The sequence below is a fragment of the Lithobates pipiens genome, unplaced genomic scaffold (genome assembly GCF_037356315.1).
Source record: "Lithobates pipiens isolate NorthernLeopardFrog02 unplaced genomic scaffold, aLitPip1_a1.2 Scaffold_8, whole genome shotgun sequence".
Lineage (NCBI taxonomy): Eukaryota > Metazoa > Chordata > Amphibia > Anura > Ranidae > Lithobates > Lithobates pipiens.
The window spans coordinates 162,799,869-162,821,154 of record NW_027507903.1 but is presented as its reverse complement, the minus strand read 5'-3'; the positions used below and the strand labels follow the sequence as shown (position 1 = coordinate 162,821,154).

General features: G+C 40.5%; 1 protein-coding gene across 2 annotated transcripts in view; it reads right to left on the bottom strand.

Moving 5' to 3' along the window:
- SEMA3D (semaphorin 3D) overlaps nucleotides 1–21,286 on the bottom strand; it is a 286,248-nt gene that overhangs the window by 136,456 nt on the left and 128,506 nt on the right. For both annotated transcript variants that reach the window (XM_077472409.1, XM_077472408.1), the window contains 3 exons: nucleotides 15,752–15,814; nucleotides 11,940–12,059; nucleotides 3,807–3,900 (listed from right to left, as the gene is read on the bottom strand). In XM_077472409.1, coding sequence (XP_077328535.1) covers nucleotides 3,807–3,900; nucleotides 11,940–12,059; nucleotides 15,752–15,814 — 277 coding nt within the window. The remainder of the gene's footprint in view (nucleotides 1–3,806; nucleotides 3,901–11,939; nucleotides 12,060–15,751; nucleotides 15,815–21,286) is intronic.

Sequence of the window (21,286 nt, the reverse complement as noted above, 5' to 3'; positions counted from 1 at the left end):
GTCTGCTTAGGGGACAGGAACCACACTTGGGCAGAGAGTCTGTCAGCTCTGCAGGGGCAGGCTCAGAGGTGGTTGACACCATGCCAGCTTCAGCCAGGAATGGTTGTATGCACAAATGGCACCAACCTTCTCTCCGCCCTCCGACAGAGAAACTTGACCCATGTTCCATGTTTGGCACACGTCTTAAATTTGGTGGTGCAGCGGTTCTTGAGCAGGTACCCAGGCTTACAGGATCTTCAGAGGCAGGCAAAAAAAACGCTGCAGCAGCTGCACACTCAGCAAAAGGGCCATCAATGAGTACCTGTGCGAGTATGGCACCAGGACAGGGTCAGGGGAGCTTGGCTTCTTTTAGCCATGCCAGTGGCTACTGATCAAGGATGCATGCACTGTCACCATTTGAGGAGGCCACAGTGATGGTGAGCAGCAACAATGCATGCATCCGATACACTGTCCCTCTAGTATTCCTGTTGGAGCACATGCTCCGTGGAATAATGGACAGGGCACTTGAGGCAGAATAACGTAAGGAAGAGGTGGACTTTCTTACCTCTTAAGGACCCCTTTATCCAAATAGCAATTCTGCAGGCCCACCAAACACACAGGATTAAGAGGAGGAGGAGGAAGATTGTGTCAGCATGGACGTCGAGAATAAAACTCAGCAGCAGTCTTCAAGGGATGGTTTTCAGTCCTTAGAAACCCAAGGAGCTGTACGTGGCTGGGAGGAGGTTGGTACGGATCATGTGATCCTTAGTGAACCAGAGGACTCAGAATCGAATGCCTCTACAAATTTACACTGCATGGTCTTCCTGATTCTACAAAGCCTGCAAAAGGACCCTAGGATTTGAGGTATCAAGGAGAGGGGTCATTACTGGCTGGCAACCCTTCTTGAGCCACGTTACAAAGGTAAGGTTGCAAAACTCATCCTGCCTTCCCAGAGGGAGCACTAAACAAAGGATGAAACATCTTCAGAAGGCCTTAAAGAAAGGTTTGTGCAATGCATTTCCAGACCCTGGGAGGTTACAATTTCCTGATGCTGGACAACATATTGCTGAGGCTTCACTCAGTCAGAGGAAGAGCTGTGGAGAAGGTGGCTGGCTGACCAATGACTTTAAACAATTTTTCAGTCCTCAGTGCCAAGGTCTGATTGGTTCAAGCAACCATCGCCAGCATCTGCATTACATGGTGCAGGGATATCTGGGGGCAAGAGCAGACTTGGAGACCTTTCCAATAGAGCATCCACTGGGTTACTGGGTCTTGAGGATGGACCACAGGGCAGAACTTGCTCAATATGCAATTGAGCTACTAGCCTGTCTTGCATCCAGTGTTCTTTTCGAACGCACATTCAGTGCTGCTGGAGGGTTTGTAAGGGATCATAGAGGGCGCTTGTCCACAGACTTCGCTGATAGGCTCATATTCATAAAAATTAATCAGTCTTAGATCAGCAGCTATCAAGCACCTGATGCTGATGTAACTGATTGAATTTTCTATAGATGTGGGATCCTGTGAAAACTGCCTATGCTGACTATCTTATTCATCCTCAATCTTGCTGATGCTAGCTTCCAACAATATATTTGGTTTGGGGCACCACCACCACCCAAGGCCCAGTTTAACAGGGGCATGTATTTACAATTTTTTATATAATAATTCAATGCAGCACCCATTCCTGCACCCAACAAGAGTATCTGTGAGCGATTACAGTGTTGTGACACAACCCCCACCACTCAAGGCCCAATTTTTCTACCCCTGTTCAACTGGGTCATATAATTACAATTTCTAATATAATATTTCATAACAGAGTCCGTTCCTGCTCCCAACAAGCATAACTGTGAGGGCTTACAGCAGGGATCTTCAAACTATGGCCCTCCAGCTGCTGCAGAACTACACATCCCATGAGGCATTGTAAAACTCTGGCATTCACAGACATGACTAGGTATGATGGGAATTGTAGTTCCTGAACAACTGGAGGGCCGTAGTTTGAGGACCCCTGGCTTACAGTGTTGTGGCATCACCATCACCACCACCATCACCACAAAAGGCACAATTTTTCTGCCCTTGTTTAACAGGGGCATGTCATTTCAAATCTTGATATAATATTTCACAGCAGTATTTCACAGCCCATTCCTGCGCCCAACAAGGTTATCTGTGAGGGCTTACGGTATTCTGGTACCACCATCATCACCACCAAAGGCCCAATTTTTCTGCCCCTGTTCAACTGGGGCATGCAATTAGAATTTTTGATATACTATTTCACAGCAGGGCCCGAGAGGGCACTCACCAAGAGTAACTGTGAGGGCTTACAGTGTTCTGGGACCACCAACACCTAAGGCCCAATTTTCTGCAGCATATACAGGGCAGGCCGTATAGTATATATACTGCTGTTCAGAGTATATAGTGCATGGAGGCCTGGGTGACCCCCTCGCCATTTTTTTTATTTGGGTGCAATGTTTCCCTTATACCCAAAAGGCCTGGTATTGGAGTAGGGGGGGGGGGGGGCCCATGTCGTATTTTTCAATGATTTTCATCTATATTGCCCTGACCCGACAATACATTACAGCCCCAAGCTGTTTTGAATTACTTTTTTTCTTTAGAAATGTCATTTTGCTGTGGTTTTGTTCTAAACACAGAAAAACTGTGCCACTTTACAGATATACTATAGACACCCCACCCCCCCCCCCCCCCCCAGCATGATATTTAAAGGAATATTTCATTTTCTATTGTTTCACTTTTAGCATTATTAAAATCACTGCTCCTGAAAAAACTTCAGTTTTTAAAACTTTTTTTGCATCAATAATGCAGGACCCGGGTCTTGAAAAACTTTTTATGGCAATGACTTGCATATACGCCTTTAAAATTAGCATTTTTGTTTTTTCACGTTTGTGTCCCATAGACTTTAATGGTGTTTGCGTGTTCAAACAAATGTTTTGCATTTTCATCCCTAATTGGCAGCTCTGCTTTTTTCATATTAGAAACTCTGGCTGGTTGCTATTTGTTAATTTGTATAACAGACAAAAGTGGTTCTAAAGCCTGAAGGTTTATTTACCCTAATGTATTCTAAGGTAAAAAAAATTCTGAGCTGCAGGATCCTCGCCCCCCCCCCCCCCCCCAGATGCTTGCCTGAGTCTGATCCCAATCCAATGATGTGAACGAGAGCAGAGTCTCTCACTGCTGTCTACCTCCTCAATGGGCAGATTGATAGCAGCGGGAACCATTGTCAATCAAATAATGTGACAGGGGAGCAGGGATGGGAAGCGGGAGTGGAGCTGTCCAGTCTGTGTCAATGGATGCAGACAGGTTGGCTTGGGAGTGGCTTTCTATGGGGGAACTCACCAAAGTGGAGGAGCCTGGAGCACTGGCAGGGGATCCCAAAAGAGGAGGATCCGGGCTGCTCTGTGTAAAACTATTGCACAGAGCAGGCAAGTATAACAGTTATTTTAATTTAAAAAAGGTTTGCACATATGTTACCTGAATTTTCACAGCCTTTTTACTTAAACTGAAATTCTAAATTTTTATTTTTAAAACATAACTAATAACTGATTATGCAATGAAAATAATGCATACATTCAACATATGTGTGTTGTTTACACAGGAACAAGATGCTACCATGTAAAACAAGCTGGAACTATGCTTTTTGGGAAAATACACGTTACCCATGACACTACAATCCATCATCTCTTTCAAATCTTTCTATACGAGGCACATTCATTATCTAGTCATTATTGAGAACTATGCACACATGTGAATGAAACTGTTGTCTTTGGGTTTGTGAACAGAATAAATGTTTAAAGATTTCTGGCCTTCGTGTATCTTACCTGTCATTATGGAAGCAAAAGGCGGGTGAGGATCAAAGGGGCACTTCAATCTTCCTGTCTCCAGGTTTTGTATATCAAGCTTGAATACTATTTCCTGCAAGAAAAGTACTTGTATTATATCATATTAGAATGATTCTTAAGAAAAATAAAATGTCAACATAAGCTAACTATAATTTTCTTTAACAACATAGCAAGCAGAAAAGTTACATAGGTACGAAGACAGATGGAGATACTATCTAGTAAATATAAAAATAACATTGATCATTTATTAAAGCTAGAGATTTTGCATGGTAAGTTGTAATAGAAAATGTTGTATGTATATGCAAAAATATTTGAAATTGTGTTGTAGTACATTGATGGGTAGCCCCACATGTGGTACCACATCTGAAAATTAACATAAGCCTTTACATAAAAAAACAAAACAAAAAAGGTTTATTGGTACCACACAGCATTCAATAGTATAGTTAATTTTTTTTAAATCATACAATATTTCTACTGTATATACAAGAATTGTATTGATACAGTTTGTTAAACCTTATATTGTTTTAAACCTGATCATGCTTTACCTTCCACTGATCCGCTATAGTATCATACTCAGCTGTACATATAATACTGTATATTCAGATATATTAACATAATTATTGCTGTCAGTCCTATGGGGTGAAGGCAGCTTAATGCATTTTCTTATGGATTGTTTATAATTAAACTCATATGGTGATAGGAAAAGTGATAGAACTGCGCAATCCTTAATACTTAAATCAAGGTGTAGATATACAATAAAGTGCATATGTGCTCTTTGTTGTTGGGCAAAGTATTACACTACATCCCAACACAAAAATGTATTAGTGACATAAACCCAAACAGTGCAAATGAGACCACATATAAATAACACCGGTTGTTATAAAATAAGGTCACTAATGAAATCTCAATAAAACTAGTGTTTCAAAAAATATAAATATGTGCAAAAATTATGTTGAATAAAAATCAAAGTAAAAAAGCTCATTAAAGTCCAAATAAGTGAGTTCAAACAAACGAATATCCACAGTGACTTGTCCGAAAGTCCAAACAGGTGTAGTCATGGAACAAGGATTAAGTGCACCACCACCGTGTAGATAACAAAATGGCTCCTTACCAGATGCCCCAGTAAGGAGTGCCTATCATAGGGGTCAAGCCCAGGTATGTATCCGACTTCAAAGGATAAGGGACCACTGGTGCCGGACTCAGACGAATTTCAACCAAGGAACAGATGTTCACCATAAGAAGGAAGCAAACAATCCAAAATAGTGTAACACCATTTATTAAAAAAAAGAAGGTAAAAAAGAGTGCACTTACAGAAGTAAATGGACACAGAGCATATCGTTAATGGAAAAGCGTCGGCCGATCGCAAACTCCAAACGATATCCTTATTCGGTTGCAACTTCCAATGAGGCAAAAAGCGTGTCACGCCACCCAACGCGTTTCGTGAAAAGATCACGTCGTCCTGGGGTATGGGTGACACGCCAGGATGCCCCAACTATATATACACACATATTGGCCCAAATCACCTCCTCCATAGGGCCGCTCAACCCCACTTCCGGGTATAGACCGGAAGTGACGTGTGCGGGTCAATTATAAATATTAAAAAAGGAACCTAAATCGATCGCAAAATAAACGTTAAAAATAATGGCGGGAAACGACATAGGTCCTCCTCACGGGGCCAGTGTCCTGACAATGAATCCCCTGTGAGAAGGTCCGAACGAACCTCGTTGTTCCCGAGGTACAGCCAAGCCTCCATATCGCCGCCAGTAAACTACGAGGTCAGGGGTCGGAGCGGCGGAAGTGACGCGCAACAGCGTCGTCACCCATCTCTCCATACTTAAAAACAACAGACTGATACCGCCCCCTCCCATAGCGTGACTGAATGGAAGCGCAACGTCACCGCCCACCACGGACACGTGAGCGCTTCAACACAGCCCGGCCTCGTTCCCACCAAACAAGAAAGGCAACTGCGCACGCATGCGCAATGCCCCAACAGAGCCCCCTCTCACCGACCGGACAGAGCGGCAGCGGAACAACCGCCCATAGGCTCCCCCGGCCAAGACTCAGCCCCATTCACCACCATGCGAACACAGCAGGGATGGGCACACAAAAACTCCTCCCTCCACCAGCAGACGGCAAAGGGGAGTGGAGGGAAAAAACAGGAGCTGACGGCCCTCTAATCAATACGAACCCACCCCAGCCCTTAAACAGACAGGGCCTCTGATGTCCATACACTAAAGCCCCCAGAGCAAAGGACATAAACAAAGGGGAGGAGGGGATTTGTTCCAATGTTAATAATAACATAACACTAACAATGAATCAAAGGTTATCCCTAAAGTAACATATAAAACATAAATATGGTAATTTTAAATCCATGTAAACAATCCCCAAAATGTGCAAGTTACGGTCTTAATAGTGCTCACAGTGGGGGAACGATCATGCACCCCGCAGTGACACATAAAAAACATAAAAATACAAAAACACATATATCAGAAATGAGATAAAAAAGGCATAAAAGCCAAAAAAATAAAAAGATAAAAATTCCATTATGTAGGAAAAATGCTTAGTCATAATGCACATTACGCGTTATTTATAAACGCATTCACGTCAGTGTCAATATTCATACCAAAGGGTGCGTAAGTTTTCAACTTATATATCCAAAACATTTCTAACCGTGAGATCTCCCTCACCAAAGCTCCGCCCCTCCAATGCGGTTTGTACTTATCGATCCCCATGTACAATGTATTGGATGGGTCTCTACAATGTTTCTCATCATAATGTCTTGATAAGGGGTGCTTCTCAAAGCCCCGTTTGATGTTAGCAATATGCTCATTCAATCTGACTTTCAGTGCTCTCTTAGTTCTCCCTATGTACTGAAGTCCACAGGGACATTGAATGAGATATACAACCGCTTCAGAGGAGCAGGTGATGAACGGCTCAACTGTGTGTCTCCTCTGAGTGGTGGTGGAGACAAAGTCGGGAATCTTGGAGTTTTTATTAACATTATAAGCACAAACCTGGCAGTTCTTACACCTATAGAACCCTTTGAGGTTCTGGAAGAAGCATCTATTTTCAACCGGGGGATTCTGCACACTGGGGGCAATCCTATTCCCCAGAGTGGAGGCCCCTTTGAAAATGACCCTAGGGACTTCAGGTAAGACGGTCCCAAGAATTTGATCCCCTGTCAAGATATGCCAATGTCTGCGGATCAATTGTTTGACCTTTCGATGTTGCATCGAGAAAGTAGTGACAAAGGGAAGGGACACCTGATGCTTATCCCTATTGCTCCCCCCCTCTGTCAGCAAACTCGATCTCTCTCTATTCCGTGCTTTGAGGTATGCCTCAGATAATAAGTCCGCTGCATAACCCTTATCACGGAACCGTTGAGACAGAATCCTAGCTTGTTCATCAAACATAGAGGTATCCGTGCAGTTCCTCCTAAGGCGTAAGTATTGCCCCAAAGGGACCGCTTTCAACCAGGAGTCCAAATGGCAACTGCCCAAAGGGATATAAGAATTCCTGTCTGTAAGCTTGAAAAAAGTGGAAGTGATAAAATTATCTTTATCCACTCTGATGTTTAGGTCCAAGAAATTCACCCCTTCCTGGCTGGCTTCGTAGTTGAATTTGATACCTCTGGTGTTATTGTTCAACTCCTCCATATATCCCCGAAGGTCCTGTTCATCACCATGGGCCGGGCTGTGTTGAAGCGCTCACGTGTCCGTGGTGGGCGGTGACGTTGCGCTTCCATTCAGTCACGCTATGGGAGGGGGCGGTATCAGGCTGTTGTTTTTAAGTATGGAGAGATGGGTGACGACGCTGTTGCGCGTCACTTCCGCCGCTCCGACCCCTGACCTCGTAGTTTACTGGCGGCGATATGGAGGCTTGGCTGTACCTCGGGAACAACGAGGTTCGTTCGGACCTTCTCACAGGGGATTCATTGTCAGGACACTGGCCCCGTGAGGAGGACCTATGTCGTTTCCCGCCATTATTTTTAACGTTTATTTTGCGATCGATTTAGGTTCCTTTCTTAATATTTATAATTGACCCGCACACGTCACTTCTGGTCTATACCCGGAAGTGGGGTTGAGCGGCCCTATGGAGGAGGTGATTTGGGCCAATATGTGTGTATATATAGTTGGGGCATCCTGGCGTGTCACCCATACCCCAGGACGACGTGATCTTTTCACGAAACGCGTTGGGTGGCGTGACACGCTTTTTGCCTCATTGGAAGTTGCAACCGAATAAGGATATCGTTTGGAGTTTGCGATCGGCCGACGCTTTTCCATTAACGATATGCTCTGTGTCCATTTACTTCTGTAAGTGCACTCTTTTTTACCTTCTTTTTTTTAATAAATGGTGTTACACTATTTTGGATTGTTTGCTTCCTTCTTATGGTGAACATCTGTTCCTTGGTTGAAATTCGTCTGAGTCCGGCACCAGTGGTCCCTTATCCTTTGAAGTCGGATACATACCTGGGCTTGACCCCTATGATAGGCACTCCTTACTGGGGCATCTGGTAAGGAGCCATTTTGTTATCTACACGGTGGTGGTGCACTTAATCCTTGTTCCATGACTACACCTGTTTGGACTTTCGGACAAGTCACTGTGGATATTCGTTTGTTTGAACTCACTTATTTGGACTTTAATGAGCTTTTTTACTTTGATTTTTATTCAACATAATTTTTGCACATATTTATATTTTTTGAAACACTAGTTTTATTGAGATTTCATTAGTGACCTTATTTTATAACAACCGGTGTTATTTATATGTGGTCTCATTTGCACTGTTTGGGTTTATGTCACTAATACATTTTTGTGTTGGGATGTAGTGTAATACTTTGCCCAACAACAAAGAGCACATATGCACTTTATTGTATATCTACACCTTGATTTAAGTATTAAGGATTGCGCAGTTCTATCACTTTTCCTTTCAAGTTTTTTATATAGCATCTTTTGGTATATAATTTGAATTGCTGCATGACAAAGATTTTTTTCGTTTGTTTTCTTCACTGTAGCGCAGATTTTCTTTTCTTTTTCATATGGTGATAGACAGGTTAATCATTACATGAAGGATACTCACCTACAATCCACAACTATTCTACTTAAGTGACGATATGAGATACAATACAAGCAATATATCACACAGAACTGTCAGGTAGTGTGAGTCAGTGCTCACTGGCAGCTATAAGGTGGACCATAAAGGATCATTAATGGGGGAGAGGAAAACCAACAAGATATACCCAAAATGAATTAATAAGAATTAGTCCAGACAGTCAATCGTAGTAAGGGATATCAAGGAGAAGTCCGCAGGATGGATGGAACCACAGGTGGATGGGGATTGCACACACGGTCACCAGCAGCTCCTCAGCAGAAAATGGGAGTTCCCTCAGACAAACAAAAACAGCAGAAAGAAGGCGCCTTGGTCAGTGTGATAGTAAAAGCAAGTAACAATTTTATTCAGATACACTTACATAAAAGTATCTTGCAAGCTGCAGGCAGGGTGGATGTAGATCAGCAATCAAGCAGTCAGCTGTCACAAGCAATGAGAAGACTACTGTAGGGATAAGCTTAGACCTGTCATATGGAGGTATATAAACAGCAGTGTCTCCACTTCTCACACCTGCTCTCACAGAGCTAGCAAGAGACCATATCAGGATGAGGACGGGCTGAAATGCGTTTCCAAGGCGTCGCTTCCTTCTTCGGGCTAAAGAAGAAGGAGGCATCACCTCAGAAATGCGTTGCGGCCTGGCCCATCCTGATTTGGTCTCTTGCTAGCTCTGTGAGAGCAGGCGTGAGAGCTTAAGATGCCGTTGGTTATATACCTTCATATGGCAGGTCTGAGAATATCCCCACAGTGGTCTTCTCATCCCTTGTGACAGCTGACTGCTTGATTGGAAATCGACATCCACCAGGTGTGCAGTTTGCAAGATACTTTTATATAAATGCATCTGAATAAAGTGTTACTTGCTTTTACACTGACCCAGACATCCTCTTTCTGCTGTTTTTGTTTGTTGTTGTTATATGAGCTATAATAACTCTGATGATCCTAACAGCTGATTTGTCCATCTATTATTGCTCCTGCATTTGCCCAACTGAAGTTCTTCTGGTCTCATCTTTGGTGCAGTTCAAGGATAAATCCTTTTTTAATCTGATGCTCTCCTGGTGAAGCAGGCAAAATGTTGCCTGTGAAATGCTTTGCACCACCTTTACCCCACTGAACTCACAGTACCAACCATTTTTACATATACATATATGCATTGACATTGCTATGAACTGTATATAGAAAATGATATGTATGTTAAACTTAGTATGACTCAGTATGATACTATAGAAGCTCAGTGGAGAATGAAGGTGAAGCACAGAGAGGTTTAAAAACAATATGTGTTAATACAGTTCTTTTATATTGAGAATATTTATGGTTTTACTCTACTATGATGACTAATAACTATATTTAACTTTATCATTGGATGCTGTTTGGTGTGTGGATGATCCTGGGGAAGTGCTGAATGGCCTCTTTCTAGTCCTCCACCACAAACAGCATCTGCCCTATAACACAAAGTGACATTCAAGTAAGCTGTGTTTCTAACCAGAAGCGTAGCTTGAAGTTTGTGAGCCCTGACGCAAAAGTTGTCCTGGGGCCCCCCACTGCTACCCTCCCCTTCCACTGCACGAAAAGATACTCCCATTATGCGCCAAGCTACCCCACATTATGCAACAAGATACTCCAAGTGGCTAAAGAGTTATTTCAGAGATTTATGTACGTAGTGAGAGGGTAATTCAAAATATTTTGTAGAAGCCATCCTAGTAATCACATGACCTTGTCTCCTTCCACCCATTGTATGAATGACATGACCTCACCACCATCCTAATAATGACATGACCTTGCCCCCCCTCCTAGTAATGACTTGACCTTGTCCCTTCTCCCCTCTAACTTATCAATGACATGACCTTGCCTCCCCCCATCCTAGTATTGACATGACCTACCCCCCTCCCCCCATCCTAGTAATGACATGATATCCCCCCCTCCTCCCATCCTAGTAATGATATGTCCCCAGCCCATGAGAGCAGAGAAGAAGGTGGACTAGGAAGAAGGAAAACAACTAGAACCTGATTATTGGATTATAGAAAGGGCTTATGTGCTTGATTGTGACTGTGTGGTAACCCTTCAATGTGCTATAGGTGAGTTGGGCCTTTGTCTTATAGAAGCTGCATTAAAAACCAATGGATACCTGTAATAAGCCAAAAAGGACTGCTCTTTGCTATCTGAATCCTGACTGTTTGCAATACACAACTACACTTAACAGTTAATAAATAAGCCTGAAAATCTAGAATCCCTAACAAAGATGCGTGTACATTGAAATATATTTTAAAACATTAAACCCACCTCCGTACTGTGAAAATGTGACAAAAGGAAAGGTTACTTTCAAGCACTTTTTAGCCTTGTCTCACTTTTCTATAATTCTGTGGCTATACTGTAGACTGTTTACTTCTAAGGGAGATGGTACATGGGCAGTAGAGGCAGGCAGAGTACTACTGAGGATGAGGAGCCATGTGTCTTAGTGGATAATGGCAAGCCTAACACAGATTCAAGCCAGCACAGTACTTGAATTATTCTTCTAGGGTTCTTCTGAGTACCTTGTCTTTCATTAACATGGATAATTATTGCTGTCAGCACCTGGCAAGAACACTCATGGGTACTTAGTTGAAATCATTGTATGTTTTTGATTCAATGTTTTGTTTCACTGGGAGAATTTAAAGGTTAGCTTTCCATTCACCAGAGAAGTAATATTCTATTTTTCCATAAGCAGATCTTGAAACTGAAAGGGAACCCAAGTGAATAAAAAGGTGAAAGCACGGTTTTAAAATGTCAGCACCTTATTAATCTTCTTTATTTTTACAGTTTTTCTTCTTCAGAACTCTTATAGAAGTATTAGTTTTTCTAACGGGGTACGATTTACACATCTGAAAGGTGTGAACAAATTTCTTTACTACCCGACTTGTGAATCATCATCTGCCAGTTCATTGGAAATACATGTATTTCTGCAACCTATCATAAAAAAGGTGATAGATGATGTATCTCAAAGGTTATGTCAAGTTTACATCTATATAACATACCTCTTTTTGACTACCAAGTTCGACATATCCACAAAGAGGGTGAAAGGCCCCAGTTCCACATGTATATAGATGGGTCTTGTTGTAGTGATGAAGGACTTTAATGAAATTTGCACATTCTTCCTAAAAAACAGTTCATATGTTAAAGGTATATGTAATTTACAGATACATAAAAATATATTTACTACTAGATATTATAACATGGATATACTGGATATACTTTAGCTAGAACTAACAATCCCCTTAAAGCGGAGCTCTGCCCAAAATGGAATGTTCCCCTCGTCTGCCACCTCCCCCTCTCTGCTTCCACATTTTGCACCTTTTAAGGGGGAGCGGGTACCTGGTTTTGACAGGTATCCGCTCTCACTTCCGGCTGAGTTTGCTGTGGCAAAGTGAGACTGAAGTTCAGCCTACTTTCCCCCGCTGCCGACCCATTCGCAGAGTGCAGCACGATACATGCATGCGCAGTAGGAAAACAACTGTGAAGCCACAAGGCTTCACTGCTGGTTTACCTTAGCCAAGATAGCGGCACCAGCACCTGAGAATCGATTCCAGAATTGCCTCAGGTGAGGACACCGCTGGATGCCTAGACAGGTAGGTGCTCTGATGGTAAAAGTCAGCAGATACAGTATTTTTAGCTGCTGACTTTTAATTTTTGGAGGGGGGGGGGGGCGGAAATTCACTTTAAGTATTATGAAAACCTTACTATATTGCATTATTGTATTATTATAATGGAGTATCAAGATATCATACAAATCAGTATACCATGATTATAAAAACTTCCCCCAACTGGTGTAGTTACAGTTATGGGGCAACAGCTTGATGGTTATATTATACATAAATGTACTGTTAAATGCTATTTTAAATGAATACAAGTTGGATCAATAGATTTTGTGGGTTGTTTTTGCATAAAAGTTTATCCCTTGTTCCATACACCTACGTGATGCTACAAAGTGATTGAGAGGTATGAAATTATCTCTACAATCACTGCAACACATTATATTAATTTCAGTTAGTGAGCTATAATAATGCCACCATGCAAAAGGGCATATTTATAAAGCAATGAATGTGATATTCCCAAAATATTTACAATGATTCCAAATTTTTTTTTTTTTTTTTTTTTTTTTATATAACAAACATGTTATACTTACCTGCTCTAGATCAGCTCTGAACCTCCTTTTCTGAGATCCCCCACCAGCACTCCTGGATTCTTCTCTCTTCCAGCTTGTTATGCACCTTCCATAGCCAGGCTATGTGTATGCATTGACACACACAGCACTCCTTGGCCCCCACCCCTGCTCTGCCTTCACAGGATTTGATTGACAGTAGCAGGAGCCAATGGCTCCACCTGCTGCCTTCATGTCCAGTGAGGTGAGAGAAAGAGAGCAGCGCCGCTTATCATAGAAGTTTTTTGTAACCTTAAACCCATCCGTAAAACAATTTCATTTCCGGCACGTGTCGGAAATGTAACACTCCTAATTTGTTGTGATCTCAATCAAACTATCAAACCATCCAATGGTTGGTGTCATAACTGATAATATGTGCACATCATGGCAGTTGTAGAATAAACAGAGGCAAAGATGGCATCTTTCTTGGCTGAAAATAATAGGGGGGGGGGGGGGGGGGTACTTACGCTTTAATGTGATGAATGCATTAGGGTAAAAAAAAAGTCTTCTGCCTTTCCAATTACTTTAATGCAAGTGAATCTTCCTGGGACATGTGTTTTGAATTACAGGGAACAATTAACCACATGTGAAAATTTGATGATTGTCACATTCATTGCTTTATAAATAGGCCCTAAAATCTTGGAGTCTGTTATGGTTCATATAATCTGTCCTTATATTACCTTTTAAAATGAAAAAAAAAAAAAATTTAATGTACTGTAGTATGTGCATCATATATTTATACATTTCTTTAAAAAAGTAGACAAATTCAGTTTTCCCTGTAAATGTAATAGTACTTCAATTTACACTGATCACATTACTTTATATAAACCATTTTACAGTTTATACAATTAAAAATAACATGAAAATGTTGACCTAACAACAAAATAGACAATACATACAGTTAGTTATAATTGTATGAATACATTGCTGTTATACAATGTTGTTTATGCAACAAAATTAAATACCCAATATACAGGCACAGACTAGCGCAAAAGGTACTGAGGTCCAGTATTGATAAAATGAATACAGTTTAAACAATAGCATTTGTTAGTCTAATACTATTTTGAAATAACATTAAATACATGATATAATACAAATGTGCTATCGTTTGTCAATATTGATTTTTCACTCCCAAGCCCAATTTCATAAGAAACCTTATCACAAGTAAGGTACACCTCGGTGATAGCTAAATGAATAGTATTATATTTACAAGGTGCACTTTTTATAGAAGATTAGATACATTCTACTAGGTATGGGGTAATAAATAACTAATAAAGAAAGGTGTTTTATTATGTAAGAAAAAAATATTCAATGTTTTGGAGCTTGTAAGCCACATTCCAATATAAATGCTGCAGAGTACAGCCACACTAATAGATCTATTTGGTACAGCAAAGCAACATGCAATGAACATTTGCCAGCAGAAAATGCCAGCAACCCATCAAATTACATTTTACTATAGTCATTTCAGTTAACAGGTCATTTCTGATATGCCGCATGTAATATACCTAATGCACTTCATAAATCATTATTGCATTCTTTACATTATTTTTGAATATTCCTACATGTTGGACTAAAATAGTACACACGACCGGACTTTTCGACGGACTAGGTCCGACAGTCTTCCCGACTGACTTTCGGCAGACTTTCTGAATGAATGGACTTGGACACACAAAATCACACCAAAGTCTGACAGATTCGAACGTGATGACATACGACCAAACTAGAATAAGGAAGTTCATAGCCAGTAGCCAATAGCTGCCCTAGCGTCAGTTTTTGTCCGTCGGACTAGCATACACACAAATGGATTTCTCGGTCCAGCAGTAAAATTTAATACATATTTTATTTCTAAAGTCCATCAGAATTTTGGCAAGCAAAGGTCCAATGGAGCCTACACGATCGAATTGTCCGACGGACTCGTTCCGTCTGACCTTTGCTGTCACAAAGTCCGGTCGTGTGTACACGGCATTAAAACCTTAATAATAATAATAAATATATTCAGCAGCCACTGCTTGACCCCATGCTTATAAGAAGTATACAATTCTGCAGCTGTTGAGACAGCCAAGTATTGAGCACCTGCTAAGGAAATATTAGATTCCCAAGGAACTAAGGTGGGGACTATGGAGTTTTTTTTTTTTACATTCATCTTTAATTCCACAGCACCTTAGTTCTTTTTAGTAACTTAGCCAAAACCAGTTTTTATAACCTAATAGTTTTTGCCACACCAAGGCTATATTTTGCAAGTTCATATACCTTGCTTGAATAATGCTCTCTATACACTTAGTCAATGAAACATATTTTGTGAAACTCCCCTGCTCGTTTCACTATCCAGCAGACTCAAATAAACAAATTACTACTTCCTCTTAAAATAATATTTCTATATTTAGATATTCATTGACCTTATCCAATGACTGCTGGTTCTCCCCATGTCCAATTTATATTTACAATAGTTGGCCTACTGGCCTTATAAATGGCCTTAATTTAGTATCCAGACTGAAATGGGTTTCACTGGTAAGTTTGTAAATTTCTAAATGGAATTCTATGCCTTCCACAAGCATCCTCCCACTCCCAATATGATCCTGGACATATTCGCCCGTCGCTAATTAGCATATTACAGATAAATATAGATTGAAAGAAATAAAGAACACTCACATTTGAATCTTTTCCAGCAAGTCTGCAAAATTCCACTCTTTCTTTAGGTGCAGGCCAGTGAATCTAAAATAGTAAAGTATGAAATGTCAGTATACCCAAACACATGAATATTGCCAAAATTAGAATTTATTGTTCATTTGAAAGACTAAATCAATTACATTTTTCATGTCTGTTGCTAGGCCTAGTTCCACTCCATAGTTTATACTTGAGCAAGTAGGATGTTGTCTAAAAGGACAAAGCAGTGTCCGATCCATTTTAGGTCATGCAAAACTCTAGCCAGTGACATCAGCTATGGTATGTGTTTATTATATACATTGCTGCTTTATAACAGTAGTTCTCAGCATGCGGTTGATAATACCCATGTTGTTATATATCATTTTCAGAACAGAATGAAACTTGCAGCTGGTATAAATACAGACTCATATCCACTTTGAATAAAGTGGAAATCAACTGCTCTCTTGGTCAGCCCAAATGATAGTGCATATTTTTCCACTGATGTATTAAACAATATTTGATAAGCTACTTTAATTTGTAAATAAAAAAATTTGCCTAGTTTGTATGTCCAGAATTTGTGTGTAAACAGGAAAGGGAAATGTAATGTTCACCTTTGCTTATAAAAAAATTAACCATAATTAAAGTAGTTCTAAAGGCAGAACATTTATTACTTTAATGCATTCCCTGCATTTATGTAAAAAAGTTCCCATTATATTGCCCCCTCACCTCCCTATACACTTAGCCAAAACCTGTCTTGATCCAATGATGTGCCTGAGTTAAGCAGCACTGCTTTCTATTCCTCTCCTTATTGGACTACGTGAGAGCAGCAGGATACATTGGCTCCTGCTGCTGTCAGGCAGATCCTTTGAGGAGGGATCAGGGGGCAGGGGACAGGGCCCAGACGTGCTGTATGTGTGTCAATAGACACACACAGCCCGCTTAGGAGCAGATGAGCCCACAGATGTGCCCCAAAGGATGTGGTATACCATGGTGGCACACTGAGAAGTGGAAAAGAGCGAGAACAAAAGGTTTGGGCCACTCTGTGCAATACCATTGGACAAAGACACTTTAAGATTACATTTTTAAGACTAGATTAGAGACATAAAATGTAACTGAAGCCCAAAAAAAATTGTTTTGAATAGAGTGGTTAAGGGGTTAGAACCTCTGTCAGATTTTAGTTTACTGTCTGTGGACCGGCTGGGGATAATGTGTCTCTTTGGATATGAAAGTGAGGGAAAAATCTAAGAATTTTTATTGTCATCAGAACAGGAATAGAGGGGACATCTTCTAATGTGGACACGTGTTCCAGTGACAACTGCCTAAAGTAGATTTTCCTGACTTTTGAGAGTCTACAGCAAAGGAAATAAAGGAAAATACCCTGAATAGATCACAGATGTACAGTGGTGTGAAAAAGTGTTTGCCCCCTTCCTCATTTCCTGTTCCTTTGCATGTTTGTCACACTTAAGTGTTTCGGAACATCAAACCAATTTAAACAATAGTCAAGGACAACACAAGTAAACACAAAATGCAATTTGTAAATGAAGGTGTTTATTATTAAAGGTGAAAAAAAATCCAAACCATCATGGCCCTGTGTGAAAAAGTGATTGCCCCCTAAACCTAATAACTGGTTGGGCCACCCTTAGCAGCAACAACTGCAACCAAGTGTTTGCGATAACGTGCAATGAGGCTTTTACAGCGTCCTGGAGGAATTTTGGCCCACTCATCTTTGCAGAATTGTCCTAATTCAGTTACATTAGAGGGTTTTCGAGCATGAACGGCCTTTTTAAGGTCATACCACAACATCTCAATAGGATTCATGTCAGGACTTTGGCTAGGCCACTCCAAAGTCTTCATTTTGTTTTTCTTCAGCCATTCGGTGGTGGACTTGCTGGTGTGTTTAGGATCATTGTCCTGCTGCAGAACCCAAGTTCGTTTCAGCTTGAGTACACGAACAGATGGTTGGACATTCTCCTTCAGGATCTCTTGGTAGACAGCAGAATTCATAGTTCCTTTTATCACGGTAAGTCTTCCAGGTCCTGAAGCAGCAAAACAGCCCCAGACCATCACACTACCACCACCATATTTTACTGTTGGTATAATGTTCTTTTTATGAAATGCAGTGTTCCTTCTACGCCAGATATACTTGGACACACACCTTCCAAAGAGTTCCACTTTTGTCTCATCGGTCCACAGAATGTTGTCCCAAAAGTCTTGGGGATCATCAAGATGTGTTGTGGAGAAATTGAGACGAGCTTTGATGTTCTTTTTGCTCAGCAGTGGTTTTCTCCTTGGAACTCTGCCATGCAGGCCATTTTTGCCCAGTCTTTTCCTGATGGTGGAGGCATGAACTCTGACCTTAACTGAGGCAAGTGAGGCCTGCAGTTCCTTGGACGTTGTTGTGGGGTCTTTTGTGACCTCTTGGATGAGTCGTCGCTGCGCTCTTGGGGTAATTTTGGGCGGCCGGCCATTCCTGGGAAGGTTCACCACTGTTCCATGTCTTCGCCATTTGTGGATAATGGCTCTCACTGTGGTTCGCTGGATTCCCAAAGCTTTGGAAATGGCTTTATAACCCTTTCCAGACTGATAGATCTCAATTACTTTCTTTCTCAATTGTTCCTGAATTTCTTTGGGTCTCGGCATGATGTGTAGCTTTTAAGGATCTTCTGGTGGACCTTACTGTGTCAAGCAGCTCCTATTTAAGTGATGCCTTGATAGTGAACAGGTGTGGCAATAATCAGGCCTGGGTGTGGCTAGAGAAATTGAACTCAGGTGTGGACAACCACAGTTATAGTATGTTTTAACAAGGGGGGCAATCACTTTTTCACACAGGGCCATGATGGTTTGGATTTTTTTTCACCTTTAATAATAAACACCTTCATTTACAAATTGCATTTTGTGTTTACTTGTGTTGTCCTTGACTATTGTTTAAATTGGTTTGATGTTCCGAAACACTTAAGTGTGACAAACATGCAAAGGAACAGGAAATGAGGAAGGGGGCAAACACTTTTTCACACCACTGTACATAAAACCAAGGGGTTTTAACTATTCCCTTCCCTATCCATTAAAATAATAAAATACTTTTGTTGGATTTAGATATACTTTAGAGTACATGAAGTTGATCTGGCCATTTACATAAATACTTACCAATGTAAACTAAAATGATGCACAGCTATTTTATAGTCAGCTTTTATTTTATTATCAGTATGTTGGTGTTAGTATCTATTGTTCTGACAAAGTAATTTCACACCTGCGTTCCTTAGGTATCATGGCAAAACAAGCATAATGGAAAACGATTTCTCTGTTTTTTAAAAGCAGTTGATTGATGTTGTTATTTACATTCTATATTGTGCTTTAATCCTTTCATATTGTTTTTATAGTTCTTCTATTGCAAGTTTACGAAGAACATCTGTTTCCTGATTTATCTGTGCCAATGTCATGTTGTCGATCCAACCACACCATTTTTAATACTGAGTCTAATGTTTTCATATTTGCACAGAAATATAGGATTTACTCAAAAACTCATTGTTATTAAAACATATTGTGAATGTGGCATGGAAAGAATGCTTTGAAAGAAAAGGTAAAAAATGTAAGTAATGCCAATAATCAGGCTCAGCAAGACAATATGGCACATCTGCAAATGGCTAGAAAGTCCAGGGTCTCTAAAAATATTTTTGAACTGGCTTGTCCTCTTGTAAGGTGCTCAAAAAGTAAGACAGAGTCAGTGTTTAGATTATTGTTACTTTGTACTGATTATAGAAGCCATCATTTTCAGGGTAAGTACAAATGAAGCTGTTTTCTTTGGTATACCTGTGGTGCATACATTTATTGTCTGCTTAGTAGGCGGCCATTTGTGCTACTACACACTGAATTCATTTTTGTTTTTGTTTTCTGTAGTGTGCATGCTTTGAATAGAAAAATATTTTATAGAGGATATACATGGCCTAATAACTGCTAATAAGTGATGCTTGTGTACAGTTCAACATTAACATGATAACAAGCACTTTAAAGTTTTTAAGCATTGTGGAAAATCTCTAAGTGGTCACCTTTCTACAGCGCACACAAGTATGCAGAATTGTATCATAAAATGTGATTGTCGTGGATCCGAGCAATGTGGGATTGAGGAGAGGACATGTAGCTACCACTGCCTATTTTTCTTTCTTTATGGAACATTAACCGGTATATTGTTGTCTTTACCTGTTTATCTGCTATGAACAATGAAATAGGACTACAGGCCTTTTGGAATTATATCACTACATTTGTATGTCCTTTTGTATGTGCTCTAGTTATCATTATCAGAGATCATGTAATATATATATTTCTAATCAATATTTGACTCCAGCTGACTCTAGCCCTAAACCCTGTTATTTCTGTGTTGATTCTGCTTGGCTTTTATTTTTCTGTATGTGTTCTTTCCCTTCCCCTTCTGTCCCAGGTTCATCCTGTCACGCACTGATACACAGGGTGCCACTGGGACTTGAAGTGATGGAAATCTCCATGAGGGAACACAAACAGTAATAAAAACTCAACAGAGATTCTAGCCAACATCATTGAACTAAAAAGGGTTGTTTTATTTATTTATTTTGTTAATTTATGTATTCTGATTATCCCACACTTAATGTCCTTGTGAGAGGGATGTGGGAAGTGATGAGAAGTCTTTCCCATTGTGACAGCAGGAAAAACTTGACAGATATTCAAACTAGTCTATGTAACTATTGAGTTTTAAAAATGAAGAGTTTAGTAACCCACATCAACTATCAGTTCTGAGCAAACATAACAATAAGACTGAAGAAAATTATTTGGGGGGCTGATTTTGTATCCTGGCAGGTCCATGGATAGTGTACCTCTGTGCAATTCAGGGGCAATGATACACCTTTAAGCCCATAAGCTAATCCCTTACCTCTGATGCCCCTGCAGTTGTTCCTTGTTTTCTCCCTGGTGCTACTACACAGGACAATGTTCCTTGTTTTCTCCCCGGTGCTGCTTTAAAGGACAATTCTGCATCTCCTTGGATTCTTCTTTCCCCTGGATCCCTTTATCTAGTGCATATGTTAACTCAGATCCTAAAGTTGTGCCCTAGCTGAGCCTCCACTCATCCAAAAGGACTCCCTGGCCTACAAAAAAAAAAGATCTAGCTGTCCCCTACCTAAAAAAGGACCTGTACTCCCAGCCTATGGCTGTGTTACCCTCAGTTTCTCTTGTGAAAGAAAAAAGTATGAAGAGCCCACACAAAATGACATACACCTTGTTTACTCTATCCCTGTTGGGTGTACCACTGACAGAGAATTGTGGTTATTTGCTCTGTAACTATTATATATATTTATTGTAACCGCATCAATGTATCGTTTTAATTCTGCACTTGAACTTTCTGTTTTTTTTTTTTTACTTTTTTACTTTTTTTAAAAGACAATTCTACTTTTCTGGAGTTCATGCCCTAAAAAATCCCATTAGAGGGTTCTACCTGTAGATTACATCTTGTTTACTTTTAGCTCCTTTGCCATCAAGCACTCCTTTTATTGAGGAAGTGTACAATGCTGGGGAAAC